The sequence below is a fragment of the Caretta caretta genome, chromosome 3, assembly GCF_965140235.1.
Source record: "Caretta caretta isolate rCarCar2 chromosome 3, rCarCar1.hap1, whole genome shotgun sequence".
Classification (NCBI taxonomy): domain Eukaryota; kingdom Metazoa; phylum Chordata; order Testudines; family Cheloniidae; genus Caretta; species Caretta caretta.
In genome coordinates, this window is record NC_134208.1 from 136,022,484 (window position 1) to 136,034,906 (window position 12,423).

Consider the following 12,423-nt stretch of genomic DNA (forward strand, 5'->3'; position numbering starts at 1 on the left):
TAACAAACTTTTCTGCCATGGACCCAGAGCAGAGAGGGATAGGTTCTGTTGTTAATTTCTGTCCCTTATCCCTCCTCTACCATATAACAAAGTACGTGAGAGCTCAGTCTCCTCTGACCATGCAGTATCAAAGCAAAATGAGCATTTACTGGAGCTCCCCTTTCCTGCGCACCGGAACTGGAGTGCTGGGACTGGCTAGACCCCTCCAGAGTGGAAAAAAGGGTCCTGACTTGCCACGCTACCGGACAACCCTGCCAGTTGCTCCACATCATCTTCCAGTGCTACTTCCTCATCCACCACTTCATCACTGGGGTTGAGTCTGCTGAACGCTGCCTCCAATCCCTGCTGAAGTATCCACAGAGCTCTTGGTGGTGGAGGTGGGGTCGCCACTGAGGATGGTGTGCAGCTCCTTATAGAAGCAGAATGCCTTTGGTGCCACACCAAAGCAATGGTTGGCCTCCCTTGCCTTCCGGTATGCCTGCTGCAGCTCCTTGATTTTAGCACAACACTGCTGCATGTCCCTTTTGTGCCCCTTCTACATGCCACCAGCAATCGGCCCACAGGTATCAATATTCCTACGGCTGGAGTGAAGCTGCAACGACACAGCCTCCTCTCCCTATAGACTCAGCAGATCCAACAGCTCCGGTGTGCTCCACGCAAGAGAGCGTCTGCTGCAGAAAACCAGCCTGATCAGCTGGGCAGATGCTACGTGGACTGTGCATGCCAAGCAAATAGGAAGAGGAACTTTAAAAATTTCTGGGCCTTTAAATGGGGGAGAGGCGCATAGCTCAGTACCTTTGGGGAAGCAAAGTTCAAAGTGCTGACCAGAGTGGTCAGGATGGCATTGTGGGATGCCTCCTGGAGGCCAGTTAGGGCGATAAAACCAAGTGGAGTGTCTACATTGATGCTGCATCGCTCTAACTATGTTGCAAAAAGCGCTACACTGCTTGTCGAGGTGGTTTTATTATTTCGGCATAGCAGGGGAGTTACATCGGCAGGAGGAACATTTCAGTGTGTACACCTCCACCGTTTTGTCAATGAAAGCTGACTTTTGTCAACAAAACTGTGTAGTGTAGACAAGGCCTTACTTAATACTTTACATTTCAAATGCTTTAACTGTTTTTCCTTCTGTTCTGTATTTTTAATAAAAGGTTTCAAAGATTTTAATGGTGTGTTTTGTCATAGTAATAAGCAGGCTGAGGTCTCTGTATACCAAATGCTGAATAATGTTTAAAACTGTGTAATGTTGGGCAGTCTCAGGGTCGTGTTAACACCTTTGAGTCTTTGGGCTCATGTATTCCATTACAACAGATTTTACAGCAAGATAACTAATGCTCCATAGCTATCTCTCTGTAAAAACACACCTTTTTTAGCAGTTAAGATGTAACCGGAGAGAACTGAATAAACTTCCATAGAATACACTCGGCCTGATTCACATTTACACTGCTCCGGCAATGTAAAGGGCCCCTAACGTGGATGCAAACATATATACCCAATTTAAGGCTATGCTACACTGCCAGGTAAAGGGACCTTAATGTAAATGCGAATCAGGCCCAAGGTGTCAACAATGGCTGGTCTACACTAGAAAGTTGCACCAGTATATTTATGTTGGTTAGGAGGTATAATTATTTACCAGTATAGTTATACCAGCATATGTCCTAGTGTGGATATAGTCATACCAGTGTAAAGGTGCCTTCTACTGATCTAGTTAGTTCCGATTCCTGAACTGGATTAAGTTATACCAGTGTATCTGCTCTAGGGTGGTTTTGCCACTTGGTATAGTTTAAGTGGCAAAATTTTCTAGTTCAGATAACCTGAAGGTGCAAAAAACATTTTATGAATCCTAATAACCTGTGACACATAAGATGGTTTTTTCCTCAGGATCATAGTGTATTTGTTCATTTGTATTTACTTTGTGAATGATGCAATTTTTTCTCCCTATTATTCCAGGTGATTTTCAAAGCTAAGTCAAAGTACTCTCCAGAACTACTTAAATACCGGTAAGAACTATACAAACCTTTCTTGTGGTAAATATTTTAAAATGATACTTTTGATGCCCACTTCTGCTGGTAATTTAGGAATGGGCGTAACTTGCCAACATTTAACACCTGAATTTTTTTTAAGTATTTATTTATTTAGGAAGTTTTAACAAGTCTACAAATCCTTGCCATGTAAATATCAGAAACAAAACAATCATTACAACAGTTGGCTTTTGTTTACAGAGACATTATACAAGACTATAGTCATCAGATCTATCTATCTGCAGTTTTATACAATTCTACTCAATATTGTTAATCAGATGTGAGTAGAAAGCATTCAGAGTGGATCAGTGTGGCTACTCACTGACAGGTTCATGTAGAAGCTTTTTGTAGTTGGGTTCAGCTGAATGCTCAGGGATAGTTAGGGGAAGGTTGTGTCAAGTGAGGAAAGAGAGCATTCAATCATCTGTATTTTGGTCAGAGCATAGGTTCTGACAACAGGTGTGTGTGTGGTGGGGGCAGTCAGTTACATGTTTTGGTAAGAGGAGGAAGAAAGTTGAGAGGACAAGGAGCCAGGGAGGATGGATTCAGTCTGGTGACTTAGTTGGGGGGCACTTGGATGGGTTTCCAGAAATTTAGAGAGGTAAGGTTGTAAAAGCTGAGTGTTTATGTTGAAAGATATGGCTGGTGTCTTGCTGGGGCCAGAGGGATTGTCCCGAATTAATAGGAGGTTCATTATAAGGTGCTGGTGGATGTCCAAGAAGCTGAGAGAGAGATTAATTAATTAATTTCTATTGAGGCAGTAGCGAGAGGCCTCAATCAGGACTGTGGCCCATTGTTCTGACTCTTGTACAAGCAGAGTAAGAGAAAAAAGAAAAGGAGTACTTGTGGCACCTTAGAGACAAACAAATTTATTTGAGCATAAGCTTTCGTGAGCTACCGCTCACTTCATCAGATGCATTCAGTGGAAATGCATTTGATGAAGTGAGCTGTAGCTCACAAAAGCTTATGCTCAAATAAATTTGTTAGTCTCTAAGGTGCCACAAGTACTCCTTTTCTTTTTGCGAATACAGACTAATATGGCTGCTACTCTGAAACCAGAGTAAGAGAGGCAGCCTCTGTCCTGAAGAGTTTACAAGCTAAAATAGCAACTCAGGCTGAGAAAATGGAATTACCTGGAACTCTAATCTCATAGATTATAAAATCAGAAAGGATGACTGTATTTATACTTTGTATTTTCGCAAAGTAATACAAAAGATCCTCTAGTCTGCCCTCCTGTATAATGCAGGCCAGAATTAATTCCTGTTTGGACTAGAACATATTAGAATGGTACCAAATTTCAGTTCTAGCCCTGTTGCTGTGTTGATATTTCACCATCACCTTGTGTTTTAAAACAAGACAGTATTTTCTGACTAGTTATTTGGTTTGTCCGCATCCCTACCATTCGGTAGTACATGGTGCTTTACCGACCATTAAAGAAAAAACATTTTTCCTGCCCTGGAAAGCTTACATTCAGGTTTGGTATGGATACAACTCAACAGGTAATAATCCGGAGCAGGAGTTTAAGAGCTGTTTGGTGGAATACTAATACAATAATTGGAAGGCTTGGTGAGGAGACAGCTAAACATGGATATTGGTTGAACAGTGTGTGAAACAGGTAGTTTTTGAGAAGACAATTGAATGAAGAAAGGGAGGATACTTGGCTGAGACCAGCTGGCACAGAAGGTGCAAAGATAAGAACAGAGAGTGAACAAAAGTGTGGCAAAGAGAGAGGCTGCACAAAGCCCGGTGATGAGAAGATGAAGGTAGAGAGGTAAACGAGGATAATGTTGCAGAGGGCTTTGAAGGTGAGAAACAGAAGCTTTGAACTTCATCCACAACTACAGATATTTACAGTAGTGCATTTTTCTACATAATTTAAGAAATGCATCTGTGTCGAGCGGGTAGTTATTAGAGACTTTCCATTCTGAAGTACGTAATAGCTGTACTATATGTCTGAGGCTTAGTCTACACTACACAGTTTTGCCAGCATAGCGATGTCAACTAGGAGTATGAGGAAGAAAACCTCAACCCCTAGCTGCCATAGCCATGCTGACCCTAAGACTCCAGTGTAGATGCAACAAGGCCAACTGAAGTGTGCTTCCGCTGCCACTGCTAATGTCGTTGGGGGAGGTGGTTTTAGCAGAAAGGCTCCTTCTGTCAGCATACGCTGCACCTACACTATGGAGCTCTGCCGGCATAGCTCTACCAGTTTAGCTAGACGAGCACACCGTTTGTAGTGTTGACAAGTCATGCACCCTGAGTCATGCACACACTGTCCCAACACACAGCTTCATACATATACTACGTTTTTTCCTATTGCATTCAAAACATTTAGGCATGGTCTCCACCCAGTTTTTGTACATGTATAAATAACTGTGTTGGTTAGGAATGTGAATTTTTTTCTTTTTCTCTTACACGGGTATCACTAGATGGGTGTAATCCCTAGTGTGCCCTATACTGATATAGGTTATTCCCCTTCTGGTACAGGATAGCTGTATGCTTGGGAGGTTGTGCCGATTTAATTATAATGGGATAGTGAAAGAGGTACAACGTTTGTGAGTAGACAAAGCTGTAGTAATACTGGAATCTGTACTAACTGGATTGATTTGTCCTTATTTCTGAACACTGAATTCCTCATTTTAGTTTTAATCGGTTTAAAAAAATATCTGCTATAAAGACAAAGTAACCAGGATGTGATGATGTCATAACTGTATAAACAAGGCAGTTGTGAGAGGGTGTGTTCTCAGGCCCTGTATTTATATAGATCAAGAAATGATACGATTTCAAGATAGGAAAAAGATAAATAAAACCCACCTTCACAGAGCATACACGTAAAGAAAACTTCCCTCTGCTCTCTAATAGTATCAGACACTCTGGCAAAGGGGCTCATTGTTATGTTTGTAATAAAACTACCAAACGTTTCCCCTGGTTTGGGGTTTCTTACAAAGGCCTGGTCTACACTATGAGTTTAGGTCGAATTTAGCAGCTTTATCTCAATTTAACCCTGCACCTGTCCACACAACGAAGCCCTTTTTTTCGACTTAAAGGGCTCTTAAAATTGATTTCTTTACTCCACCCCTGACGAGGGGATTAGCGCTGAAATTGGCCTTGCTGGTTCGAATTTGGGGTACTGTGGATGCAATTCGACGGTATTGGCCTCTGGGAGCTATCCCAGAGTGCTCAGTTGTGACCGCTCTGGACAGTGCTCTCAACTCAGATGCACTGGCCAGGTATACAGGAAAAGGCCCACTAACTTTTGAATCTCATTTCATGTTTGGCCAGCATGGTGAACTCACCTGCACAGGTCACCATGCACAGCTCATCATCACAGGTAACCATACAGTCTCAGAATCGCTGAAGAGCTCCAGCATGGACCGAACGGGAGGTACAGGATTTGATCGCTGTATGGGGAGATGAATCCGTGCTGGCAGAACTCCATTCAAAAAGATGAAATGCCAAAATATTTGGAAAAAATCTCCAATGGCATGAAGGACAGAGGATATAACAGGGATCTGCAGCAGTGCCATCTGAAAATTAAGGCGCTCAGGCAAGCCTACCAAAAAACCAGAGAGGCAAACGGCTGCTCCGGTTCAGAGCCCCAGACTTGCCGCTTCTAGGGGGTGCAGCCACCACTAGCCCAACCCTGTGCTTTGACTCCGTCCAAGGAGTGGGAGGCAACATGGAACCGGGTTTTGGGGGCGAGGGAGATGATAGCTCACAGCAAGGAAGCAGAGAAACCAGTTTCCCCAACAGCCAGGATCTGTTTATCACCCTGGACCCAGTACCCCCTGAACCCACCCAAGGCAGGCTCCGGGACCCTGAAGGCAGAGAAGGGACCTCTGGTGAGTGTACCTTTGTAAATATTATACATGTTTTAAAAGCAAGCGTGTTTAATGATTAATTTGCCCTGGCATTCGCGGCCAGTACAGCTACTGGAAAAGTCTGTTAACATGTCTGGGGATGGAGCAGAAATCCTCCAGGGACAGCTCCATAAAGCTCTCCTGGATGTACTGCCAAAGCCTTTGCAAAAAGTTTCTGGGGAAGGCAGCCTTAGTCCATGGTAGGACACTTTACCACCCCAGGCCAGTAGCACGTAGTTGGGAATCATTGCAGAACAAAGCATTGTAGCATATGGTCCCGGTGTTTGCTGGCATTCAAACAACATCCGTTCTTTATCTCCCTGTGTTACCCTCAGAAGAGTGATATCATTCATGGTCACCTGGTTGAAATAGGGTGGTTTTAGTAAGTGGACGTTCAGAAGTGGCCATTCCTGCTGGGCTGTTTGCCTGTGGCTGAACAGAAATCTTCCCCACTGTTAGCCACATGGTGGGGGGAGGGGTGAAACCATCATCCTAGAGAATTGGGTGTGTGTGTGGAGGGGGGGGGGAGGAAGGGGTGTTAATTGGGTTTCTACTGACCGTGAACCCGGAAACTGCAGCCCCTCCTTTTAAATTGCCAACCCATTTTAATGGCCAACCCAACTGCTACTTTGTATGGGAAATGAGGGCGCTGATGTTGGAAACCATTCCCACATGTTATGAAGGTTAAAGAAGCCAAAAGACTGTGGCTTACCATGGCTGCCTGCAAGCCAAATTCTGCTGCCCGGCCCTGCGTGAGTGATCTCTCACACCAAACCGGCATACCCTCAATAAGAGGCAAAATGCGACCTTGTAATGAAAGCGCATGTGCTGTGTAACGTTAACAGCAAGGTTTACCATGAAAGAGTGTACCCATTGTTTTATAAAATGTGTCTTTTTAACTACCACTCTCCCTTTTTTTTCCCTCCACCAGCTGCATATGTTTCTCCTTCCCAGAGGCTAGCGAAGATTAGACGGCAAAAAAACAGCACTCGTGATTAAATGTTCTCTGACCTCATGCTGTCTTCCCACACTGACAGAGCACAGCAAAATACGTGGAGGCAGACAGTCTCAGAGTGCAGGAAAACACAATTTGACTGTGAGGAGAGGTGGCGAGCTGAAGATGGTAGGTGGCGTCAGCTTGCTGAAAGAAGGCAGGAGTCCATGCTCATGCTGCTGGAGGATCAAACTCATATGCTCCAGCATATGGTTGAGCTGCAGGAAAGGCAGCAGGAGCACAGACTGCCGCTACAGCTCCTGTGTAACCAACCGCCCTCCTCCCCAAGTTCCATAGCCTCTTCACCCAGATGCCCAAGAACACGGTGCGGGGACCTCCCAGCCACTCCATCCCAGAGGATTGCCCAAGCAACAGAAGGCTGGCATTCAATAAGTTTTAAAGTTTTAAAGTGCTGTGTAGTCTTGTCCTTCCCTCCTCCACCACCCCTCCCGGGCTACCTTGGCAGTTATCCCCCTATTTGTGTGATTTGAATAAATAAAGAATGCATGAATGTGAAGCAACAATGACTTCATTGCCTCTGCAAGCGGTGATCGAAGGTGGGAGGGGCGGGTGCTTAGCTTACAGGAAAGTAGAGTCGGGGTCGGGGCGGGGGGCGTTCCATCAAGGAGAAACAAACAGAACTTTCACACTAGCCTGGCCATTCCTGAAACTTGTTTTCAAAGCTTCTCTGATGCGCACCGCACCCTCCTGTGCTCTTCTAACCGCCCTGGTGTCTGGCTGCGCATAATCAGCGGCCAGGCAATTTGCCTCAACCTCCCACCTCACCATAAACATCTCCCCCATACTCTCACAGATATTGTGGAGCACACAGCAAGCAGTAATAACAATGGGAATATTAGAAAAGGAGTACTTGTGGCACCTTAGAGACTAACAAATTCATTTCAGCATTGGTTTTGCTGAGGTCTAACCGAGTCAGTAAACTGCGTCAGCGTGCTTTTAAATGCCCAAATGCACATTCTACCACCATTCTGCACTTGCTCAGCCTATAGTTGAACAGCTCCTGACTACTGTCTAGGGTGCCTGTGCATGGCTTCATGAGCCATGGCATTAAGGGGTAGGCTGGGTCCTCAAGGATAACTAAAGGCATTTCAACATCCCCAAGAGTTATTTTTCTGGTCTGGAAAGTAAGTCCCTTGCTGCAGCTGTTGAAACAGACCAGAATTCCTGAAGATGCGAGCGTCATGTACCTTTCCCGGCCATCCCACGTTGATGTTGGTGAAATGTCCCTTGTGATCCACCAGTGCTTGCAGCACCATTGAATAGTACCCCTTTTGGTTTATGTACTCGCTGCCTTGGTGCTCCGGTGCCAAGATAGGGATATGGGTTCTGTCTATGGCCCCACCACAGTTAGGGAATACCATTGCAGCAAAGCCATCCACTATGACCTGCACATTTCCCAGAGTCACTACCCTTGATATCAGCAGCTCAGTGATAGCGTTGGCTACTTGCATCACAGCAGCCCCCGCAGTAGATTTGCCCACTCCAAATTGATTACCAACTGACCGGTAGCTGTCTGGCATTGCAAGCTACCACAGGGCTATCGTCACTCGCTTCTCAACTGTGAGGGCTGCTCTCATCTTGGTATTCTTGTGCTTCAGGGCAAAGCAAGTCACAAAGTTCCATGAAAGTGCCCTTATGCATGCAAAAGTTTCGCAGCCACTGGGAATCATCCCAGACCCGCAACACTATGCAGTCCCACCAGTCTGTGCTTGTTTCCCGGGCCCAGAATCAGCGTTCCACGCCATGAACCTGCCCGATTGACACCATGATGTGCACATTGCAGGGGCCCGTACTTTGTGAGATGTCTGTGTCCATGTCCTCATCACCGCGCTGCAGTCGCCTCCTCCTCACCTGGTTTTGCTTTTCTTGAAGGTTATGGTTCTGCATATCCTGCTGGATAACGCATGCGGTGTTTATAGTGCTCATAATTGCTGCGGTGATCTGAGTGGGCTCCATGTTCCCAGTGCTATGGCGTCTGCGCTGAAAAAAGGCGTGAAACAATTGTCTGCCATTGCTCTGACAGAGGGAGGGGTGACTGATAACATGGCTTACAAGGTTGGCTTACAGGGAATTAAAATCAACAAAGGGGGTGGCTTTGCATCAAGGAGAAACAGAATGGCCCCCTCAAGGCTAGAACTCAAAACCCTGGGTTTAGCAGGCTGTTGATTTCACAGAGAGAGGGAGGGAGGAGAAAATGAATACAAAACAAATCTGGTCTATTTCTTGTTTTGATCCACTTCATCTATCTTTATACATCTTGCTGGCAGCAGACGGTGCGGTATGACTGCTGGCCATTGTCGTCTCCTGGCTGCTCATTAGAAGACGGTGCAGTAGGACTGCCGGCAGGACTGAATCACCATGAGATGAAACTTCAAAGGGAAATGACCTGGCTGAGTCACTCCCATGTTTGCCTAGGCGCCCCTGACCGACCTCACCGAGGTCGGCTAAAAAAGCACCCTGGAGTACGGCGACGATGGCTACTAGTCATACTGCACTGTCTGCTGCCAAAAGGCAATGAGCTGCTGCTGTGTAACAATGCAGTACCGCGTCTGCCAGCACCCAGGAGACATACGGTGACGGTGAGCTGAGCGGGCTCCATGCTTGCTGTGGTATGGCATCTGCATGGGTAACCCAGGAAAAAAGGCGCAAAACGATTGTCTGCCGTTGCTTTCACGGAGGAAGAAAGGGAAGGGGGGGCCTGACGATATGTACCCAGAACCACCCATGACAATGCTTTTGCCCCATCAGGCATTGGGATTTCTACCCAGAATTCAAATGGGTGGCGGAGACTATGGGAACTGTGGGATAGCTATCCACAGTGCAAAGCTCCGGAAGTCGACGGTTGCCTCAGTACTGTGGACGCACTCTGCCGACTAAATACACTTAGAGCATTTGTGTGGACACACACACAATCGACTGTATAAAAACGCTTTCTACAAAACTGACTTCTATAAATTCGACCTAATTTCGTAGTGTAGACATAGCCAAAGAGAACGCTTAAGCCAAACTCACCTTTCTGTGAGCTTAGGTTGTTACCAGCAGGTCTCAGGCAATTTATGGTTTCTCGTGGAAACCACATATGAAATTTGATAGTTTCATGTGATTAAACCAGACAAAATTGGTGGTTTTAGCCAAACTTTGCTTTGAGTTTTTTGGTACAAATGAACTCAAACGCTCAAAGCAAAACTCAAAGAATGTGCACAAAGGGAAACTGAAGCAACAGAAAACATCTGCATGGACCCTCTCCGAGCAAAGCCCCCAAATGTTGCACAGCCCCAGTTATGTGCCAACCTCAAGGTCAGGGTTATGGACATTGGGTTGATACTTAAGAACTGAAAGGTACTATAAGGTAACAGGCGGCATCCTATACATTCATAAATAATGTACTTGTCATGGGTGGCTGGCCCTTCTAGAGGGAGATAGTCCTCAGCTGTGTTGCAGGTGATTTGCCTCTCCAGGTGGAGAGAATGCACATAACAGTGGGTCTGTGACTAAACCAGGCCTCTGAGGGAGTAGAAAAACAGAGGCTGTGGATAGCCAGAAGAAGACATTGTAGAGGAGGGGTGGCCAACCTGTGGCTCCGGAGCCACATGCGGCTCTTCAGAAGTTAATATGCGGCTCCTTGTATAGACACTGACTCCGGGGCTGGAGCTATGGGTGCCAACTTTCCAATGTGCCGGGGGGTGCTCATTGCTCAACCCGTGGCTCTGCCACAGGCCCTGCCCCCACTCCACCCCTTCTCACCCCGTCCTGTGAGCCTGCCATGCCCTCGCTCCTCCCCCTCCCCCCAGCCTCCTGCACGCCATGAAACAGCTGATCGGGAGGTGCAGAGAGGGAGAGGGAGGCACTGATTGGTGGGGCTGCCGGTGGGTGGGAGGTGCTGGGAGCCGGGGGCGGGTGGGCATTGATGGGGGGCTGCTGATGTATTACTGTGGCTCTTTGGCAATGTACATTGGTAAATTCTGGCTCCTTCTCAAGTTCAGGTTGGCCACCCCTGTTGTAGAGTGAAGGTGCAAGGAAAAATAATGTCTCCTGCAGTGGTCCCTGAAGTTGGGGCTGGGTAGAAAGAACCAGCTAGATCAGGGGTCAGCAACCTATGGCACACATGCCAAAGACAGCATGCGAGCCAATTTTTAATGGCACACTGCTGTCTGCCGGACCCTGGCAGACAGCAGCATGCCATTAAAAATCCTGCCCGGCCCGCTCTTCTCTGCCCCCCACGCCCCACTCTCTCTTTGCAGGGCAGGCAAGCTTCCCCCTCCTCCCGCCTCTTCCCCCAGCGTGCTGTGTTCCTGCCCCTCCTCCTCTCCCTCCCTGCAGTCGATCAGCTGACGGCCCTTGCTATGGAGGGGGACAGGGAAAAGCAGAGCTGCAGCATGCTCTCTGCTCCGGGGATCTTGGGGAAGGGGGTGGAATCAGCATATCCCCTCCAGCCCCCTGCCGTGAGCTGGTCAGGGCAGGGGGCTGGGAGCACCCCCACAACCCTAACCCACATCCCCAGCCCTCTGCCCTGACCCCTGCACCCCCCTCACACACCCCCAGCCCTCTGCCCTGACCCCTGCACCCCTCTCACACACTCCCAGCCTTCTGCCCTCACCCCTGCACCCCCCCACAACCCCAGCCCTGACTCCTGCAACCCCACACATACCCAGCCCCCTCACGCCCCATGCCCTGACTCTTCTATCCTCCACATCCCGACCCCCACCCTTAGCACCAAACGGGATCTCCTGCACACACACACCCCACATTCCCACCTGCACCCCTCACACCAAATGGGAGCTGCCCAGGTAAGCACTCCACACCCAAACCTCCTGCCCCAACCCTGAGCCCCCTCCCTCATTCTAGCTCCTGGCCAGACCCTGCACCCCAACCCCCAGCCTGCTCCTTCACCCCCAGCCCTGTTCTCGGCGCACTCCGACCCTCATCTCAGTGCAGAGAGAGGAAGAAAATGGCTAGAACCAGGGAGAAGGTAGGTACTTACTCTATGTGGACAGGCCCGGGACCCCAGAGTGGCAGCGGGCTAATTGGCAGCGGGCTGAGCCGCTCAGCCCACTGCTGGTCTGGGGTCCCGGCCGCCGGCCCCGCTCAGCCCACTGCCGGTCTGGGGTTCTGGCTGCTGGCCCCTTGCCAGCTGGGGTCCTGGCCGCCAGCCCCGCTCAGCCCACTGCCGGTCTGGGGTTCTGGCTGCCAGCCTCTTGCCAGCCAGGGTCCTGGTCGCCAGCCCCGCTCAGCCCGCTGCCGGCCTAAGTGAATGGAACCCCAGGCTGGCAGCAGGCTGAGCAGGCCGGCGGCATAAGATCAGCATTTTAATTTAATTTTAAATGAAGCTTCTTAAACATTTTGAAAACCTTGTTTACATACGACAATAGTTTAGTTATATAATATATTGACTTATAGAGAGAGACCTTCTAAAAATGTTAAAATGTATTACTAGCACGTGAAACCTTAAATTAAAGTGAATAAATGAAGACTCGGCACACCACTTCTGAAAGGTTGCTGACCCCTGAGCTAGAAGCTTGGTTTTCCT

General features: G+C 48.0%; 1 protein-coding gene across 2 annotated transcripts in view; it reads left to right on the forward strand.

The window, feature by feature from the left end:
* The window catches only part of GPR137B (G protein-coupled receptor 137B), a 44,102-nt gene that overhangs the window by 13,531 nt on the left and 18,148 nt on the right, over positions 1-12,423 (forward strand). For both annotated transcript variants that reach the window (XM_048843802.2, XM_048843801.2), the window contains exon 2: positions 1,951-2,000. In XM_048843802.2, the coding sequence (XP_048699759.2) occupies positions 1,951-2,000 (50 nt within the window). The remainder of the gene's footprint in view (positions 1-1,950; positions 2,001-12,423) is intronic.